The sequence below is a fragment of the Perissodus microlepis genome, chromosome 20, assembly GCF_051167445.1.
Source record: "Perissodus microlepis isolate ML-2025 ecotype Zambia chromosome 20, ASM5116744v1, whole genome shotgun sequence".
Classification (NCBI taxonomy): domain Eukaryota; kingdom Metazoa; phylum Chordata; class Actinopteri; order Cichliformes; family Cichlidae; genus Perissodus; species Perissodus microlepis.
Genome location: NC_140480.1, coordinates 32,372,555 through 32,392,885, shown reverse-complemented (window position 1 = coordinate 32,392,885; position 20,331 = coordinate 32,372,555). Strand labels below are relative to the sequence as shown.

The 20,331-nt window shown below is 40.3% G+C and overlaps 1 protein-coding gene across 1 annotated transcript; it reads right to left on the bottom strand.

The window, feature by feature from the left end:
- Positions 1-398: 398 nt before the first annotated feature.
- tfe3a (transcription factor binding to IGHM enhancer 3a) lies at positions 399-18,696 on the bottom strand. The gene is made up of 11 exons (XM_084916250.1): positions 18,305-18,696; positions 13,475-13,573; positions 13,305-13,364; positions 13,019-13,190; positions 12,428-12,607; positions 10,722-10,820; positions 6,902-7,022; positions 5,655-5,711; positions 4,049-4,124; positions 3,572-3,719; positions 399-3,468 (listed from the first exon to the last, which is right to left on the bottom strand). Exons 1-11 carry the CDS (start codon positions 18,445-18,447, stop codon positions 3,070-3,072), a joined length of 1,554 nt encoding a protein of 517 aa, XP_084772376.1. The 5' UTR covers positions 18,448-18,696; the 3' UTR covers positions 399-3,069.
- Between the last annotated feature and the right edge of the window lie 1,635 nt (positions 18,697-20,331).

Genomic DNA, 20,331 nt, shown 5'->3' with positions numbered 1-20,331 from the left:
TTACTTCATTAAAGCTCCTGAGTACCTCTTGAATAATTCTTCCAATTTCCTGGCATATAAATGGATGTTTGTTATGGACTTACATAGACTGTAATGATGTTGTTTTGTTAATCAGCAGAATGGTTCCTCCTGCTGGACATGAACAGAGTGACTCCCGTAAGTGTTAGATGCCGTAAAGAGACTGTGTTTTTCTCTACATATTACTTTATTGTAACAATTAGCAGCTTTCAGAACACTTGCACACCTTTTGCTCAGAGTTTTCTAGATTATTTAAAATAATTATATTATTACTAAAAGTCTTTACAAAGTTATAAATGTTGTGAGATTTCTTGTACAAAAAGGACCATCAGTTACTTTTTTGCAGTAAGTGAGCAAACACAACACAGAATGAGACAAACTTCTGTTTAATGATTTATTTCTCTATAAAAGTTGGCATGTGAACCTTGATGGATCTATAAAACAAACTGTTAACTGAGAATAAACAATGACAAACTATATGGTTGTAAACAAATGATAAACATAAATGACATAAACATAGATTTAAAAAAACAGCAATCCCTTTATGCAAGAATCACCTGATCCTCATAACTGAACACCTGACTCTGCTGATCATTATTCAGGTATTAAATCTCATTTCTAGCACAGACAGGTTTTCTCTGGCTTACACCTAATGCAACATTCAGAGATAATTGGTATCACAACAATAGTTATCAACTTTCTTCGTTACATCAGCCTTTCTTTATCAAACTGTGAGCACAGTAACGCGTTTGGCGCGTCATTCAGCACCAATCAAGCGACACTGCCTTCTTCTGTGAAGAAGAACGGGTCACAGAGAGCTGTGAAGGATCTGACAAAACTTTAGAGTGGTTCTCTAAATAAAACCAGAGAGGCATGCTGTCGAATACTGCTAATCTGGTTCCTTCCTAAAGTGAATATACTGTTTATCTATCCGCCAGAAATCGCTTTGACCAAATGTAAGTGCAGTTCACTTCATTTATTAAACATTCTCTGAGATAAACACCAACAGGACTGCAAAATTAACCTGGCAGCAAATCAGGACCAAGCATAAAAACAGATATTTGTGTATTTCCTGTATCAATAACTGAATGCAAGTAGGTTCATACAGTCTGTGTTACTGTAACTTGCATTGCTAACAATACATAACAGCCCAACAGGTTTTACTGGCCACATCAAGCTCAGTGCTTTTTTCTTGTAATTAAGTTCCTCTTTCCCGTCTTCGCCCTTCCTCCATATTTTCCCTGGTATGAAGGCATGAGCCTGGTTCTGTTGCATATTTTTTTAGTTATAAAGGTAGGTTTTTTCCCTACTGCTGCCAAGTGCTGATCATAGAAAGTTGATGGCTTGTGAACTCTGTAATATACAATGTATAGTGCCCTGAGATGGCTGTAGTTATGAATATATGCTATATATTCTTGCTTTGTAGTACACGGCACAGATGACATTAGCAGGAAAAAATACTATTGTTTGGCCATGATTTAGTATCACCTGGGAAATTCAATGAATGACATCAGCCCAATAAATGGCCATTATCAACTGTAATAAGTCCCTTATACATGACTAGTCGGCACCCTCCACCACCTACTCAAAGTCTTAAAAAAGTATCATCAAATTACTGATAAATAGAAGGAAACCAAGATTCCAAAGGTGATCTATTAGATGTCAGATAAACAACAAAAACCAGCATTTTAACGTGGTTAATGTTGGTTTTGGAGCCAAAAATGTGGCAAACAGTAGTTGAAAATGAAACAAAACTAGACACAAACACAAAGATCCCACATGGCACATGAACCGCAGTCTGCAGGCTGTTGTCTGCCATATTTAAGGGAGCGATGTTGGCAGCCATTTGGGCTGATGTTGTGATCATGCAGTAATAAAGTAATAGAGATCAGCAGAGATCTCATTTATCTTGTGTCTTGGTGTCTCTGTTCCCACATCTTACTAACTTGTCTGCAGTCAGTATTATTTTTCCTAACCAGCATCACCAGCAGAGCTCCTTAAATTTCCAACAAAACCCAGATACATTTACATCGGCGACTGTAACATATGAGGAAATCGTTCCACAAACAAACATAGCTGCTAAGATGACACGATTTTAGCTAGAGCTAATTACATCAAGCACAGATAGCAGCTAGCTCTGTACAGTAGCTAACTAAACTAGCAGGTAGGAGAATATGAACAACAGTATGTAACTAGTTAGCTTTTAACGCGAGCACGTTTTAACATTAACAGCTAACTCGACAAGTTCTTGTTTGGTAACCTGTCTGTTATAAGATAGGAGGGTTCCTGAAGACAAAACACCTGCAGCTAAGAGTTAGCTTATAATTAGCCTCAAGCAATGGAAACTGTAGCTAGTTTAATTGAAGGCTAACGATTATAAACTCATCAGCAAGAATTTATTGAAGCTTAAAATGTTAATTTGGCTGCTGTATGAGAAGAGTCTCAATGCTAATAAAACATAAAACTCTAAAGATGAAACTAACTGAAATGAACAGTTTTCTTAAGGATTGGTAGCCGATTACAAAAGTTTCCCTTCTTTTTGCTCTGGACATGGTTTCAAACAGGCAGCGCATATATTAAAAATAAAACTGAATCAAAGTCCTGAAGCTATGCAGACTCCTCTGATCCAATAAAAATCTCTACTCAGTTTTCCAGCACAGTGATTATAGATTCATTTATATTTACAGGAATGAACTGAGGCACAATCAATGTCTCAGTATTTTGACTACTTTATAAAACCTCCTAAATCCACATTTAAAAAAAAAAAAAAAAATCATGATTCTTTGAGTCTCAGCAGTTCAGGTGAGTGCATGTGAGGAACCTGAACACAATTTTGACACTGGGGTTTGCAACAACAGCTGTGACAACAACACCTCAGGACAAAGGGGAGTCCCCTGGAAGACATGCTGATGGTTTCTGTTACACTGCACACCTTGGTGTGTTTTTTGCTTTGATGATGTCACAGATTGAAAAGCAGTTCCCTAAAAAAAATTAAAAATGAAGTCCCGCCTTCAGTTCTGGGCAATCAGATCCCTGTGCGCGATGGGGTCATCAAAGATCCTCATCCATGCTGAAGCTGCTCCTTCTGCTGCTGGTCTTCGAAGCTCCGCAGGACAGCAGAGGGTCGGACATCACTCCTGCCCCGCTCCCGTCCTCCATCAGGAGGCCCCCCAGGCCGTTCAGGTCAGTCAGCCCCATGTCAGACATCAGGTCTGGGGAGAAAACAGTGGCGGCTCCCTGAGGCTCATCCAGGTCCGTAAAAGTCAGAGCATCTAGACCCAGAGAGGGAGTCACCAGGGAGGAGGAGGAGGGGGAGGAGGAAGAGGAAAAGGGGTGAAGCAGTGGAGGAGAGAGCAGGGTCTGGGGGTCTAGAGAGGAGGAGGAGGACTTCGGGGGAGGTGAGTTGGAGGAAGAGGAGAGGCCATGGACGCGAGCCTGAAGCTCCAACTCCTGCAAAACAAAGAAATTAGAGTTTGTGAAGCTGCAGCTACGTCCATGTGATGGACAAGGACAGTAGCTCAGACCACCACCACACCCCGCCCCCTCTGCTCACCTGTATGCGGAGCATCAGCGAATGGTTGGTGCTCTCCAGCCTCCTCTGCCTCTCCTCCATCTCTCGGGCTCTGTGCTGTTCCTTCTGCAGCTTGCGGATGTAATCCACCGACGCCTTCAAGATGGTTCCTTTGTTCCACCTCGTCTCACTAAAACACCAATCACATTCAGTGCCTCGTTAACACACGGCAGGATAACGAGGTGCTGCTGCCAACACGTACAGACATGAGTGCTGAACTAAAAGTAAAGTCTATGTAACAATATATATCAAATTTCAATTTCAAATAAAACTTACAAAGATTATTTAAATGGAAAAAGTCAGCTGTATCACTTTAAATAAGCCAACATCTCACTGATTAATCAAGTGCAAAATCTGTGCCTTTGTCTCTGTAGTCACTTTGTGTCCCTGCTTTTGTTGTAGTACTGGTACCAGCAGGAGTGTAAGTGTACAGAGTGTGAGGGTGCAGCGTTTACTAACGGGTCAGAGGATTTAGGGATCAGAGCTCCGAGTTCTTTGATCCGGTCATTGATGTTGAAGCGCCGCCTCCTCTCGACTGTAGGAACACATCGACATTATTTTAGCGTGCAGATGTCAATGCATTCGGCAGCAGTTATACAACTCTGCACGGGAAAAATGTTGCAATAAAAGCAGCAACAGAAGCATTTTGAAACCAAAGGTGACAAAAAACAGGAATAAGAATCAGACAGTCAGCAGATCTCAGGCTTCAGTTAGGACAGATACGTGCCCTCAAATCATCAGACTGCATCAAATTTGAATTTTTACATTAAATATCAAAGTTTTCCTTTAGCAATATTGATTGTTTCATTTCCATTCTGACCCTTAAAAGTTCACTTCATGGCGTCACGCACCTCCCCCCCACCCCACCTCCGACTGGTGTTTTTTTTTTTAATGAAATGCTCCCAGTCACCAGTTTCACTTCTTCAGCTATAAGAGAACAATCAGATGAATGAGTCTTGATCGGATGTTCTCCACATCTTTTATTACAGACAGAGAAAATTCTCTGTTCCCTGCTTCAAACCGAGACGCGCTGCAGCAGAGTGGTATGTGAAGCTGCAAACTCAGGAAGCCGAACTATGCGACGCTCTCTCCTCACCTGAAGTTATCTGCTGCCAACCAGGGCGGGGCTCGAGGCTGGCTCCGAAAGTGAGCCAGTTCTCTTTAGACTTCGTATGGGGGCGGGAGGATGCTAGGACTTCCTTCTGCTAACTGGAGTCAATGAAGTGGATGCCTAAACTGTTTGTGCTTTTGGAGCATTTAAATTATACTATGTGACAAATATACGACTTACTGTGAAGTACGGATCATCCAGGAGGTTTGTGATATAGTTTTAGGGAGTCACAGTGTTTTATCAGTCTGTGCTGAGCTGATATCTCTGCCTGTGCAGGATACCTGCACACTTCATTGATGCAACTTCCTAACAAAGCTCAGTGTTCACACTGACAACAAACTGGGCTTCACTACAAACTCTGAAGCCCTCAGCAAAGACCGCTGAGGATCTTTAACATCTGCTGGATGATGCTCAGGATGTTTTATGAGTCTGCAGTGGCCACAACAGACTCAATAAACAGATCCACAGTCCAGTAACTTTGTGGATGTGGAGGTGACAGAAAGGACGTGTTAAAACATAGAACATCACACCTGTGGCCACCTCCGCCTCGTAACACTGTCATGACTTGTATTTTGTCTATACTGAACATGATATTTATGATGTGGATATTTAAACTGAATTTAAGATTTAGTAGTTTAATTTGTTTTTAATAATCTTTTATAGAGAGTTTACGTTTCTTACTGCTTTTCTTTTAAGACATGTTTTCCAGTCGGCTCTGACCGTCCAACATGCTGCGAAGTAGCCAAAGATTTCTCTCTATAGTGGAGCGTGCACGTGTGTCGGCACAAGTATGTCAGTCAGTTTTGTAAAACTGAAGCATGTCAGGAATCAGAAACACCTGAAACCTGCAGGTGTGAATCAGCTCAACATCTACCTCTGAGATCTGCTGAAAGAATGCCACACAGTAACACACAAATATTTTACTGGCTGGTGAAGTAATACTGCAGTACTCACTGAGGTTGTGATTGTCCTTCTTCTGTCTTTCTTTAATCAGAGCTTTGGACTCCACCTCTGCAACAACAACATCAAAAATCAATCGCAATCAATATTGTGAGTTCATCATGAGTGACTTTTCTCTGCTGCAGCAACAGCTGTCAGTTCTGTTTCATGTGTTTTTTAATGTTGCTTGTTTTGTAGCGTAGAAACAGCAGAATGTCAGTTTCAGCTTGGACAAAAAGTTCATGTTGACTGAACAGGAAGTTGGAACTGATGATGTGGGAAAATACGAGTGGCTGCCGTGGCCGTGTGTGCGTGTTCAGAGGAAGTCGTGATGTTGACTCATCAAAATTAAGAACACATTTTCAGCCAGGAGGAACAAGAGGGAAGCACAGAGGGAAACACAGAGCGAAGGGCCTCGCTCCCGGCACGCTGGAACGATGCAACGTGACGACAGACACGAATCGTCGTGAAGGAGCAGCCAATCACAGCAGCTCACTCCTGCAAGGAGTCTGTGTTTTACAATGCTTTTATCTGAAAAGCTTTCACGTAAACTGTGTTTGTGGTCACTGTGACGCCCCCTGCAGGTGATTTAATGCACTCGGAAGACCTCAAAGTCTAATCAGAGGCTGCATATTTATAAGTACGACTTTCTGTCTGCAGCTCGAGCTCCTGGAAATCACGTATGGTGAAAATGCTTCCTTGTCCAGCTGACAAACATCCTCTTTGATGAGAAGTCTGCAGGTTCACATCCTGACTCAGATTCCCTGAACTGATGCATAACTGCCAAGTAGCAACTCCAGGGCTGAAAACTGAAGCCAACACAGCAAAGCCCAAAATTGCTTTTCCCCTAATGACCACTTAAAGCTGGCTCCAAAAGCAAGTAAATCCCTACAGACCTCCGTGTTGAAATGTCCAACTTCAGAGCAGAAACAAACATCTTTACAGCCTGAAACAACAAATGATGTTGCTGCGAATTGCACTCGCTGAAATGGAATAATACTGTGCAGTGTGGTACTACCCTTCTAGCATTTTGTTCATCTGTTAGCGCCAATTAACAGCTCGCTAACCAAGCTTGCTAGGTTTAAAACTTAGCACTCCCTCCTCATATCCAAGTATGGTTACTTCTGGCTCCAGAAAGATAGCAACCCAACGTGATGAAGCTAAAGCACAAAATGCAGAGTCCACAAAGCCCAACTGTCCATCATCTTTCATCTACAGTCTATGGTATCTGGTAACATGTAACCTGAGTGTGTGATATTTACCAGTCAGCTCTCTCTTGACGGCATGCAGGTTGGCCGGGCAGCTGTTACTAACGGTAAGCGTAGGCATGGTGTTCCCGACGCTGCCACCATACCCGTCCAGCAAGTTCTCAGGATCAGGGAGCTGCATGGACCAATCAGAGCACAGAATCAGATGAGTGACAGGTAGATTATCCCCCCTCCTCCTGTCAACAGCGAAGTCCAGAAAACACACATTTATACACAAACACACACACGTCACTCTGGTGAGTCTGAGCAGCTAACCTGCTGTCACAGAGGTCACAGTTTCTGCAATCAGCCGCTGTTAAATAACATGGAAGTCAAACCACCACTGTGGATGGACTACTGAGCAACTGGACACTGAATCAGGAGCCTCCAGTTAAGTGTTCTGCGACAACTTTAAAACCACGCTGAACTAAAACTGTTTTTTCCTGAGCTCTGTGTAGCGGATGAACTGTGGAGCAGAAATGAAACGTCTGCTGGTTTAAGGTCTGACTTTTCTGTCAGCTCTCATCAACTAAAGTCAGAAACTGAGGAATCTGCTGATCGAACAGGAAGCTGTGCTAACAACTGGCTCGCAGATAACAGGGACAGAAACAGAAACCAGCTCCTCCCGGCCTGGACGGTCTGTTTGGGGACGAATCTCCTCTACGGGCACATTTTTAAGAGCTTCATCGACATTTTAGCTTCTTTACATTTTCATTTGAGATCAAAATACAAAAATGACAGTAAATCAGGGCCTGGCTGTGAGTTTTATTTCATGCTGTTTTTATACAAATAACCTAAAAAAATGTGACAGACTAATTGATTTATTTATTTTTTACCTTATTTTATTGTCATTTTAATTGTATTTGGTTACTCTTTGGAACTAAATCTTTACTTACTATAATTATGCTGGAAAACTGTACTGTGTCAAAGTTTACCAAGAAAAGAGATTTTATAGCGACATTTGAGGTTCAATCGTATCTGAAGTCAAAGGTTTCCAATCATCATTTCCACTTCTTGGACTCAACTAAAGTAGCTGTGACTGCTTCAGTCCAAATGATCTAATAATCCACACTTTCTTCTGACTGGCCGGCTTCCAGCAGCCTACAGAGGGGCAGCACCGAGTGCTAGCTGTACTTGGTGGCTGTGCTTTGTATTTTGTGCGTGACTGCATAAAATATATAATATAAAATAACTCGAGCAATGTGAATCTCGTTCATAATTAATATGAACATCAGGCTTTGTAACATTACATATACGACAGAAAATACTGGACGAGTGGAACAACTCCTCTTTAAACTGGGATTTACTACAAATTCAGTTCCCTACCACACAAACCCAGTTAGAGATATCATTCGTTCATGGGTACCCTCGATTTTAACTAAAAGATTTCTTAAAATATGGAATCAGAGTGCATTAAGAGCACAGCCAAAGCTAAAACAGCCTGAAAGAGGAAGAAATGCAAATCTCGTCAGACCACAATACAAACCAAAAAGTTGATCTTTATTAGAGAGGCGGGTGAAATGAAAGCTAACTGCTGACATAATTCCAGCACAGAGAAAAGTATTAATTTAGATTAATACATTTCAAATAATGTAATCAGTGTACTGTGGAGAGGAAGACTGAAACTGAGGCAAAGTAGCCGAGCACTTTCTTTTACTGCAGCGACTTAAACTGTAAGTCAGACAACAAATGAGCCGCTGAGTTTATCTTGTGTTGCAGCCTGTTGAGCAGAAACTTCAGTTGAATGAATGCTGACTGACTACCGTGCATATCGGCACAGCCCTGCAGCTCAGAGCTCCTCTTATCATCTTTCTAGGAAACGCCAGCTTTCCTTAAGAACTCAAATTTAAACAGCAGGCACTTTCAAAAGAAAAATCTGATTCTGGGCACCAAAGGGAGCAGGAAACATCTGGAGGCTACAGCCAAACTGCAGCAGATTTATAGAGAAATTACAAGAAAGGTTTCCAGAGAATGAAAAAAAAAGTTAGGATTAAACAGATAAGCCTATAAATCGTTTAAAAAGCAGCTGAGAGTGATGTGTTTAAAGTATAAAAACAATGCAAACCAGCAGACACAACATCAATCTGGATGAATAACCCAGTTTTAATCGGTTTTCTCTTTAAGGCGACTATGCCGCATTTCCTCAATAAGCAGCTGCAGTCCAGAGGTCAGAGGTCAAACTTTCCCCAAACTCAAAAAATACAAGCTGGACATTTTACCTCCGATTTAATCCTCCTCTTCTCATGGTCGGGCAGTAACACCAAAATCCTCATCTTGCTAATTGCACACAAACACACATGCAAACAAACACACACACACACACACACACAGACACACAGCGAGTCGCTGAGCTGCTGCTGATCTTCCCCTTTCTGTTCAGACGACTGTTTAAAAATGAGGAAACGTCTCTTTAAGAAAGAAAGCAAAAAAAAGAAAACTCCCAGAGAGCTTTATTATCTGCCTGACACACACACGCACCGTGTGTCTCCACCCACAAAAACGAGGAAGTCTGGAAAGCTGAACTGATACTCTCTGACAGCCTCTTCCACCTCCACTGTCACTGCAGCTTCACACATACGAAACATCTGCATTACCTCCAGGTGATGGCCAGCAGGGGGCGACAGCACCCACACAAAAAAGTCAGGCTGTATTTAGATTACCTTAATTCTGCCTTGATTTTTTGCCTCAGTAATGTTCCTGATGAGTTTTCTAATCTGACATGTTGTCAAACATGTGGCTCGGGGGCCAAAACTATCTCACCAATAGGACAAATCTGGCCCACAGCAGCTGTACAGCAGTCATTTCAGCTGTGAGGACAGGAGTGAAAATATTTGGATAATGAATTAAAACTGAAGTTAATTCATTTAAATGAGCTTTAACCATGGAGTGAAACAGTATTATTGTTTGTTAAAACTTTAAACCAGAATGAAAGCCAAGGGCTGACACTGAAATGAAACTGGGCCACTGAGCTGCTCACAACATTGCTGAGATCCTGATTATTTAATATGATAACCCACAGACTTAAAAACTTTATTAAAGACTTAATAAAATATATAGAAATATACTGAAATTTCATTAAAATAAACTAAATTAAAAACATGTGTGAACTGAATTAAACATGAGTCAGCCTGCAGGGAAGTGAAACTGGACTTTATATCCGAGTATGTAATACCAACGTGTACCACAGGAGAGGTCAGCCAGCCAGTGTATCATCCATCCAATCTGCCCTGAGCACAACATGAGAAACAAAGGAAGCAGCAGCCGTAAAGGACAGGTGTTTGAGTGAATGGCACATCAAACAGTGACTGAAGCACCTGGAAAGAACTCCTTTTCACCACCAGCACAAACTCTCAGAAAGAACCCACGCTCGGTTGCAGAGAAGAGATCAAATCTAGAGCGAAACAATAACAAAAACCGGAGTAGTTTTCCACAGCTACACTAAAAGCCTCTGATATAAAAAGCTGCCCCCTGGTGGTGAAAGCTCAAGTTACATTTTTGCAGAGGGTAATTTTAAAAAGTTCCTTGTTAACAACTGAACAAGGGAACAGGGTTGTATTTCCAAGTGTGACCTGATGGGGGCAGTGTTGCTTGAGCTCAGACACGATCATCAGAAGTGGGTTTGGTTTGTTTTATTGTTACAGTAACACGTCACAGGTCCAGCCGGTGTGGTGTTTTCCTTCATGTTGGAGGGTATTGAGGAGGCGGATGATGATGATGATGATGATGGGGAGGAGTTTGTTTCTGTTTGTCGGTTAGTCGTCACGTCGTTTAAAAGTAAAACCAGAGAATGCACTGTGTGATGTTTTCGAGTGTGTTTGTGCACGTGTTGCGTTACCGTGTTGGCGAGCTGCAGCTCCGAGTCGATCAGTGTCAGAAACTCGTCGTTCAGGCTCGAATCCAGGCTGATGATGTCATCGACGATGATGTCTTCTACCTGAATGAACCAATCACAGAGCAGATGAGCATTGTGTCACCTCGGGTAATTAGTGTGAATGCTATTTAAGCATTAACAGTATTGAGATCCTAATCTTCATTATTATACACAATTTGAGTTATTCTGGTTCAGCTTTGCTCCATTGGTCAATGTAGAGTCTGCACACCAGGCACTCTTTAATGTCTGTTGCCACTTCTTTCTTGGTTACCATGGTGACACCTCTCTACTTCTGACATTTTCGTGCTGAAAGCTGCATATTTGTGCTCAGTGTCAGGAAACATCTAAAACAAAGTCACGCCCTGGTCGCTCCTCCTGATGATGAAATCTGTTTTTGCTGAATTATGCCAGAAGTCTCAAACCCAACACCGTGCCTCAGAATAACATATTTTACTTTTCTGGCTGCAAAGAGGCTATTAAACTACTTTTTAAAAATCTGTTGATCTCTGGATAAAAAGGGAGGATTTTGTGTTTTAAGGTGACTCATGTTTTAAAACTGACTCAGATCCTCTGGAAGAGTCGACTCAGCAGACTCAGACGGGAAGGCTGCTGCTGACTGACTGAATGAATGAAAACAAGTGAAATGCTCCTTTAAACTGTCACTGCAGGTTTTCTTCTTATGTCTCTATTTTGCCCTCTCTCTTCCTTCCTGCTGCCTTTCATCCAGAGATGAATCAGGCCCGGGGGAACGATTCAGTGCTCAAAATGCATCTGGAGGAGAGAGGAAGATGCTGAAATGTCTTCTCAGACGTGACACATAAATGAGGCGTGAAACACGGCGAGTATAGAAGCTATGGTGGGAAATAGAGATACTCTTATTGTATGTTGAAGGGATTTAGATAAAGCCTTCAATGATGGATAAACAGAGAAATGAGAGTTTCAGAAGCTGTCGCTGTGTTTTTGTAGAAACCCAAAGCACATGACAGCCTGTTTACCTCATTATGTGTTTCTCACTTTCTAGGTCTGGGTGTCAAAGCACAGCAAGCTAGAAACATTTTTACATAAGACACAGGAGGCGACAGCACTGATATGCTTTGATGTTATATAAGGTGTTTCTTTAGTAAAGCTGTACCTGTGTTTGCATCTTTCCTCTCATTGCACTCTCCACGTTGCAAAGCCGGGACTCAGTTCTCCCTCAGTAACCTCAAGCTCATTCTCAGAAATCCCCTGCAGCTTTACCTTTGTAATAATCACATGTGTGCCAACAGTCAACGCATGTGTTTGCTTATGTTTTGTGGAAATCTATACAGACGAAATGGCTCCTTTTAAAGCCACCAGACTTTACTGGCGAAAACAATCATTTTACTGTGCACAGAATGGGATTTACTCGGAGTGAGTTGAGCATGTTATTTCAGATCCAGGATAGTTTGTTTCATAGCAACTGTACTGTGGGTCAATTCTTTCATAACTCATCCAACTGGATGCCAGTAAGACAAACCAACCAGTAAACCAACAGTTTTTAAACATTACTTCTGATTATTTTCACTTCATTTTTCTTACAGATGTTTTTAATAAGAGTTGCTGATACAAAAATACCAAAGTATACTTCACATAACACGATTCAGTCTAAAAATAAAGCCTGTTTGTTTGTTCACATGTTTATTTCTTACTTCCTGTTTGGGGCTCCCGTCCATTGGCTGTCCAGGGGTGGAACCCAGCTGGGGGGAGTGGCTTGCCATTGCAGCCTGCTGCTGATTGGCTGTCTTGGTGGTGGACAGGTACTGACGGACCTGCTGCCTCTGAGCCTGCTGGATGTGATACCTGGTGGGATTCTCCAGGTGAGTCTGCACCTGAGGGCCAAGAGTGAAGATTTAAAAGACTTAAAATGTTGCAAACGATAACTGTATACATATAAAGCTAGCAGGTCGCGTCCATACATAGCATTTTAGCACATTGTTGAGATTTAGCCAATAGATTTTAGGGAAAGGACTTCCAATTGCATCTGCTAATCAGTTTTCACAAAAGCAAATAAGATTTATAAGCTAATAAATCATCAGACAATAACAAACGGTTATCTGAAGGGTGTGCTATGAAGCGCTGATTAAAGGGTTAGCCAGGTGTGTTTAGCTTTAAATACTTTTTATATTTGTTTGCATATTTAAAACAATAAATGTAGTCAAAGTCGATATTTAATTTTTTTGTGCAGTACGTTCACTGGCGTCCATTTTCTGACACCTCTCGTTTCAGTTTACTCCGCGTACCTTTAGCACCTCCACGGGGACCTGAGCAGGAGGTATGCAGGAGGAGGGCACCGAGACGCAGATGGGCGAGGTAGAGTCGGAGAAGCGAAGAAGCTGCTGTTGCTTCTTCTGCGTCTCCTTATGCTCCTCCTCCAGAGCCTGCTGACGCATCAGATCCTGACGCATCAAAACCCTGCAGGAGGAGTAAGGAGGTGGAGGTTATCGACAGTGCTTGTGAGAGCGCCCTCTGGAGGACAGAGAGATGAGCGAAGACAGGAACGAAAGAAGAAGTGGGGGAGTTGTGTACCTCGATGACATCACTGATGGCAGTGAAGAAGATGAAGAGGAGGGAGCTGCTGCTGATGAACTGAAGACAGAAATGACAGCACACTTTAGTTATCATAATCAACAGGTGGTGTAGGTGGTGTTGGAGGGGTCACCTGTAGAACCCATACTTTGAGGTCAGAGGTGTGTTACCTGATGCTGATTGGCTGACTCTTGATTTCATAGAAGGTGTCGCAGTCAGATGGCAGCAGACCATCGACCTCGATGTCAGCAACGATCCCAGACTCCACTCTGAGGGGCAGAGACAAAAATCAACCAATCAGCAGCCTGAGAGACAGACACAATTATCCAATCAGCATTTAAACCAGCATTTTTCAATGTACAGGAAAGAGAGACAATACATTTGGTGCAAGAGCCATCGTCATTTCCACCTTGTTACAATGATTACATTTAAATTGTGTGTGCGCTCCTGCTTATCTGATGTTTTACCTCCAAGTTTAACAGTTCTTCATATGTTCAGTTTGGAAATAAACGAAAAAAACCTGAGACATGGCAGTAAAAAGTCCAGCCTTTCACCACAGTTATGAATACACTGCAGCGTTTGTTTGAGACTCACTTCTTAGAGTGATAGAAATATTTTTATACAGAGAAGAAGAATGTGGAGGAACAACATCTGTCAGCTGTTAGGCTTTACCACTTCCTGTGTTTGGGTGCATGAGCATGAGTGCTTGTAAGGCTCCTTTATGGGGACCCAAATCAGACTGAAGACTTGTGAGGACATGTCTGCTCTGTGGATAAGCTTTATCAAGTTGGGGCAAACTTTGACGTCTCACAAACCTTTAAAGCAAGACATTTTCAAAATGGAGACAAGTTTTGCAAAGTAGGGACATTTGTGAAAGTGAGGACATTTGGCCAGAATGGGGACGTTTTCATGAAAGTGTGAACAGCTGTGAGACATTCAGACAACTCTGGAAAATGGTGATTTTTAGTTGCAAAAATGGGGACATTTACACAAAGTGGGGACATTTTACGGAATGGGGATGTTTGCATAAAAATGCGAATCACTGTGAGACATTCAGACAATTCTGGAAAATGGCAACTTTTTGCCGCATATTTTTGAAACATGTATTTATTAATGTAAAGTGGGGACATTTGTGAATTTGGAAAGATAGAAAATTTTTAAATAACAGGATTTTAAGGGCTTGAAGGCTTCTTCGATAATGGAATGTATGGAAAACTTTTCAGTGTACATTTTGCAAACATATTAGATTCTGACAAGGTGGGGACATTACAACAGGTCCTCACTGTCTGCAACACATGATGTGACTGATGGTCCTCACAAAGACAGAGGGACAAACGAGAGTGTTTAGAGAATTTCTTCTGCTGAGTCACTTCCTGCTGTTCCATGCTTATACACAACCCCACCCCCACCATACACACATACCAAGACCCCACCCTTCTCCACTCTCCTCCCCTCAGACAGTTGGGAAACACTCCTGCTTGTTGTTACTTTTGCTTTCTCTCTCACTGCCAACATCATTCCTGTGTGTGTGTGTGTGTGTGTGTGTGTGTGTGTGTTTGTATACATGTTTAGACATCTTTGTGAGGACAGAAAAATTTGGCATGTTACTATACTTGTGGGGACCAACAGTCACTTATGGGGACATGAGTTTGAAGGCATGTTTGAGGCTCTACGTGTGGTTTTAGTATCAGGGTTACACTTAGGTTATGGTTAGGATTAAGATTAGGCATTCATGTTTTATGGTTTTGGTTAGGGTAAGCAGCTAGGGAAAGCATTATGTCAATGAGATGTGCTCACCAAGATATAAAAACAAGTGTGTGTGTGTGTGTGTGTGTGTGTGTGTGTGTGTGTGTGTGTGTGTGTGTGTGTGTGTGTGTGTGTGTGTGTATTGTGAGCTTAAGTGCTGCTTCTGTGGTAAGGGCAGGCCAAGACTGGACGTGTCATGGCACTTAAACCTTTTCCAACTTCCATCAACACAAATCAAGAGAACACCAAACTCCATTCATAACTTCAGCCATTTAAAGTTTTCCTGCACCTCAGAAAACCAATCGGAAGACAATCTTTGAATTTTTAGGGATGGCATATGACATATGTATTTAAAAATAAATATAGATTATACACAAAGGTGAATTTCACTATATGAAAAACATTGTCCTTTAATGAAAATCACTAGAAAGCATCACAGATCAAATAAGCCATGGATCACAAAGGGGATAGAAGATGCATGTAAAAAGAAAAATAATCTATATAAGAGATTCATAAAACAGAGGACAAAAGATGCTGAAATAAAGTACAAGTTATATAAAAATAGATTAGTAAATATTATAAGAACAAGTAAGAAAGAATATTACCACAAATTATTGGAGCAAAGTAGAAGTAACACACAAGAAACATGGAGGTTATTAAATAGTATAATCAAAAAGGGCTCAAAAAATAGGAATTATCCAGATTATTTTAAAAAAGATAAAGATATTGTGCTTGATAAAACTAAAGACATTGCAAATGAATTTAATGATTTCTTTGTAAATGTTGGCTTTAATTTAGCAAAAGAAATTCCAGAGTCAAGAAATAATAACAACCTAAATAAACATATTACTCAGAATGTGTCCTCCATGTTTATTGGTGCTGTAACTCATAGAGAAATAATTAACATTGTGAAGACATTTAAAAATAAAAAGTCCACTGACTGTTTTGGTATTGGCATGATATTAGTTAAAAGTATTATAGAATATATAGTGCAACCTCTCGCATACATTTGTAATCTGTCCTTTCAAACTGGTGTATTTCCCTCACAAATGAAAATAGCAAAAGTTATTCCCATCCATAAAAACGGAGAGAGATGTCAGTTTACCAATTATAGGCCAATATCACTACTCCCACTGTTCTCAAAAATTTTAGAAAAGTTATTTGTTAATAGACTTGATAAATATATTGAGAAGCATAATCTCCTAAGTGATAACCAATATGGCTTTAGAGTGAAAAGGTCCACTTCGATGGCAGTGATGGAACTTGTAGAAGGGATATCTAATGCTATAGATAATAAGGAATATACTGTTGGTGTTTTTATAGACTTAAAAAAGGCGTTTGATACAATTGATCTATATTAATGAATAAACTAGAGAGATATGGCATAAGAGGGTTAGCATACAAGTGGATGAAAAGTTACCTGGATGACAGATATCAATATGTCGAATTCAATAATGTAAAATCTAAGCAGTTGAAGGTAACTTGTGGTGTTCCTCAGGGCTCTGTGCTGGGCCCTAAATTATTTATATTATATATAAATGACATATGTAGTGTTTCCAAACTGTTAAAATGTGTATTGTTTGCTGATGATACCACTCTGTATTGCTCAGGTAAAAACCTAGAACAGCTTCTGACTACAGCGGAAAAGGAGTTAAATATATTAAAAAACTGGTTTGATGTAAATAAGTTATCATTAAATATAAAGAAAACAAAATTGATTATTTTTGGCACTAGACAAATGAAAAATGTATCTAAAATCAGGGTTAATGGAATTGAAATTGAAAGAGTGAACGAAAATAAATTTCTTGGAGTGATAATTGATGATAAGCTGAGCTGGAAGTCTCATATAAACCATGTGAAAACAAAAATGTCAAAAACCATTGCTATTCTCTATAAAACAAAGCATGTCCTGAACAAAAACTCATTATACACACTTTATTGTACTCTGTTGCTTCCATATATGACTTACTGTCTGGAGATATGGGGTAATGCATATAAAATGAACACTCTTCCTATTTTCAAGTTACAAAAAAGAGCTATAAGAATTATAAACCAATCAAACTATATAGAACCAACTAACATTTTGTTTATTAATTTGAATACCCTGAAATTTTATGATTTAGTTGAATATAAAATGGCACAGATAATGTATAAAACACAAAATAACTTGCTTTGCCCCAGTACTCAGAAGCTGTTCAAAGTCAGAGAGAGTCAATATGACTTAAGAGGAACAGATTTCTTTAAAAAAAACAAGATAAGGACAAATATAAAGCAGAGATGTGTTTCTGTTAGAGGAGTTAACCTGTGGAATAGTTATGACAGTGATTTAAAAAGGTGTAGTTCATTTTCCTTGTTTAAAAATAGAGTATTAGAAAAATATATATATCAAGAATGAAAAGAGAAAAAAAAACAAAAAAACCCAACTCTTGATTCTTTTGCTTTGATGTAGTTACTTATCTGAGGTGGAAATTTTTTTTTGTTTGTTTGTTTGTTTTGTTTTTGCTTTGTTTTATTATTTGCTTCGAGCCCTGTGTACAGGAGCTGCATGCAAAAAGATCTTTTGTTAAAAGGGTTGGCGTAATAAGCAAATGCTTCAGCCAATACCTTTTGATTAGCCTTGTCTCGTGCTTTCTTGCTTTGTGGTAGATCTTTGTTCTGTCTTCACTGAGATATTTGAATGCTAATCAATAAAATCAAAAATCAAACAAGGCCCTATCTGTGTCTCCTGGGAAAATAACAGGAGCTGCAGCAGCTCCATAGATGACTCAATAGATCAGCAAGCAAAGAGGGTCAGAGGTCGAAGGTCAGGCAGTGCAAACAACAACTTGATGATCATCATAATCCCATCACACACACTCAGCACTTTACACCTTCAGAGCTGAGGTACTCGGAGAGCACTTCACACCAAACTTCATTCATAAACTGTTAAATTTAGACTTTACCTGGCTACAAAATAATAGTGAAACGCGTTTTAAACTCTTCAAATTTTACAGTTACACCAAAATATTTCATAGGAGGCTTTTGTTTTAACAGCACCAGCCTGTAATAAACGTTAAACAGTAACTTGTTTACAGCACAGGTCATGAGTGTAAGGGGGGAAACTGCACGCCTGAACTCTCCCTGCAGTCTCTTTCACTGACATTATTCTTTTATTATGAGTTAATAACATAGATTTTAACCCAGGAGCTTCTCCCCGCGGCAGGAGTAACGGTGTAAAAAAAACAAACAAACAAAAAAAAAACTTCCTGACTCACCGGACCACGTTGAGAGTTTCCGCCGGGTCCAGAATGACAAACACGGTCTGCGGCTGCAAGACGCCGGCCTCCGGCTGCTCCGGCTCGGCTCCGCTGCGGCTCCCCTGCTCGCTCCGGACCTGCTCCGGGATAACGGCTGACATCTCTGCGGATTCCGAAGAAGAAAAGGAGAAGCTTTTTATCTCCCAGCAGCCACTGCGAGATCAAAGTCTCAGAGGGGGGAATCAGAGCAGCAGAGGGGCAGCTGAGGAACCTCGATCCGGTCCAGACCCGGTGACTCCACACGGAGGAGAAGACGAGGATGATGAAGACGAGGACGACTCAGGTTCGAGTTCTCAGTAAAGATGAAGAGACAGACTGAATCACAGACAGCTGTCAGCCCAGAAAAACACCACATAGAACAGACCCACACTTCCGAGTAAATAAAACTCCGTCGGTGCAAAACAGTCGAGTAGGTGCAGTCATTAAACAGAGCCTGCACATATGCAATCTGTCTGTCTATGCCTGTCAGCGGATTGAAGATATTTATCTCCTATAGATCATCTATTACTCCAGTAATTCGTCCATAAAAGTCAGTTTATGCTAAAACATTTTTCCCTGAAACGTATGAATATTTTTGGGTGATTTTAAACCTGGTGAAACAAACATATTTGCACATATTTTCTAGTCTGGTGCCCCATTTTTATACTGGATATTTTTTCTTATAGTATTTATTTTGTGATATTTATTTGTTTAAATTAACGAAATTAGATTACTGATGAAATTATTTTAGTTTAATTTGTTAATTAATTAGTTAAAGCCTAATTATTTGTAATATCAAATATAAAAGGTTCAGGTCCTTCTCCACAAAATTAAATTATTATGTAAATTAACAGAAAAAAAAACTAACTGTGGTTATTAAAAACAATAAACAAACCAACAAAAAATATTTAAAATTTTGCAGTAAAAATAGTATTGATAAAAAATAATTACTAAACAATAAACAATCTGATAAAATTATTTTTTTGTTGTTTTTTTTTTAATTGAAAAACGTTTTCATGTTTTTTCTACTCGTTGTATTTCTATGTTTGGATGGGGCAGGTCTGAGCGGCTGGACTGATCTCCCGCTGACCAATAAACTTCTCCGCTGCTAACCGCCAGCCAATAGAACTGCTTCTTTGCTTGCTGCCTTACCAATCAGCGGCTGCCGCTGAAGCTTGGCGCTTACAGAACAGAGGAGCAGCCGCCATTTTGTTTGTTTTTATCTCAACTGTTACGGGAAGCGGTAGTGGGGAGGGAGCAGGGGGGTAGGGAGGAAATCCCCCGGGTGACGTTAGCCTAGCACGTCTTATCAGCCGAGCTCAGAGTGGCAGGACAGTGTCCAATCAGAAGGCCGGAACGACGCGAAGCGGTCAGGCGGGGAAAGTTAAGAGTAAATGATGACTAAATGTTACATCAGCGTAGGATGACGTAAGAAAACCATTTACAGTCTCTTTAAAAAGAGACTACAGCTCACCTTAAACATAAAAGTAAATTAGACCCGAAAATTAATAAATTGAGAGAAGTCCAGATATGCTCTCTGCTGCTGGAGGTCATCTTGTTTCTAGATATGCAATCACAACAACTGATAGCGTCATCGCTGTCCTGCTGCATCTAATCAGAAGTATCGATTGGAGATTTGTTTTCTAGTTTGAAGTCAGTCTGTAATTGATTTATAGAAGCACATTTGTCTTATTAAAAGAATTTTTTTTTAAATGCACAATTTTGAAGTTTTGTCTGGAATTTTTCATCAAGTAGGATTTTCTATCCTGATTTTATGACTTTTTCAAGATTTGATTTTTACCTCGGAGTTGCTTTTTGTCATTATATGATTTATTTATTTTTATTTAAAATGTCTGATTTCCATTTACAACTCAATTTTTATTCCTTTTATTCACTTGTTGTATTCAATGTTTTCTGTTTTCAACTCCCTACGCTGTATTGCTCTTTGTCATCATTGGATGGCGCTGTTGTTTTTGCTGTTGCTTCAGCTGTAAATATTTGTCCAA

Bases quoted from the DNA above. Each gene is read 5' to 3' on its own strand.
- tfe3a (XM_084916250.1), bottom strand. From the start codon at position 18,447: ATGTCAGCCGTTATCCCGGAGCAGGTCCGGAGCGAGCAGGGGAGCCGC. The intron at 10,821-12,427 runs GTAAGAAATAAA...TGGTTCATTCAG, and splicing joins ACGGGAGCCCCAAACAGGAA to GTAGAAGACATCATCGTCGA. The intron at 3,720-4,048 runs GTTAGTAAACGC...TTGGTGTTTTAG, and splicing joins ATCCCTAAATCCTCTGACCC to TGAGACGAGGTGGAACAAAG.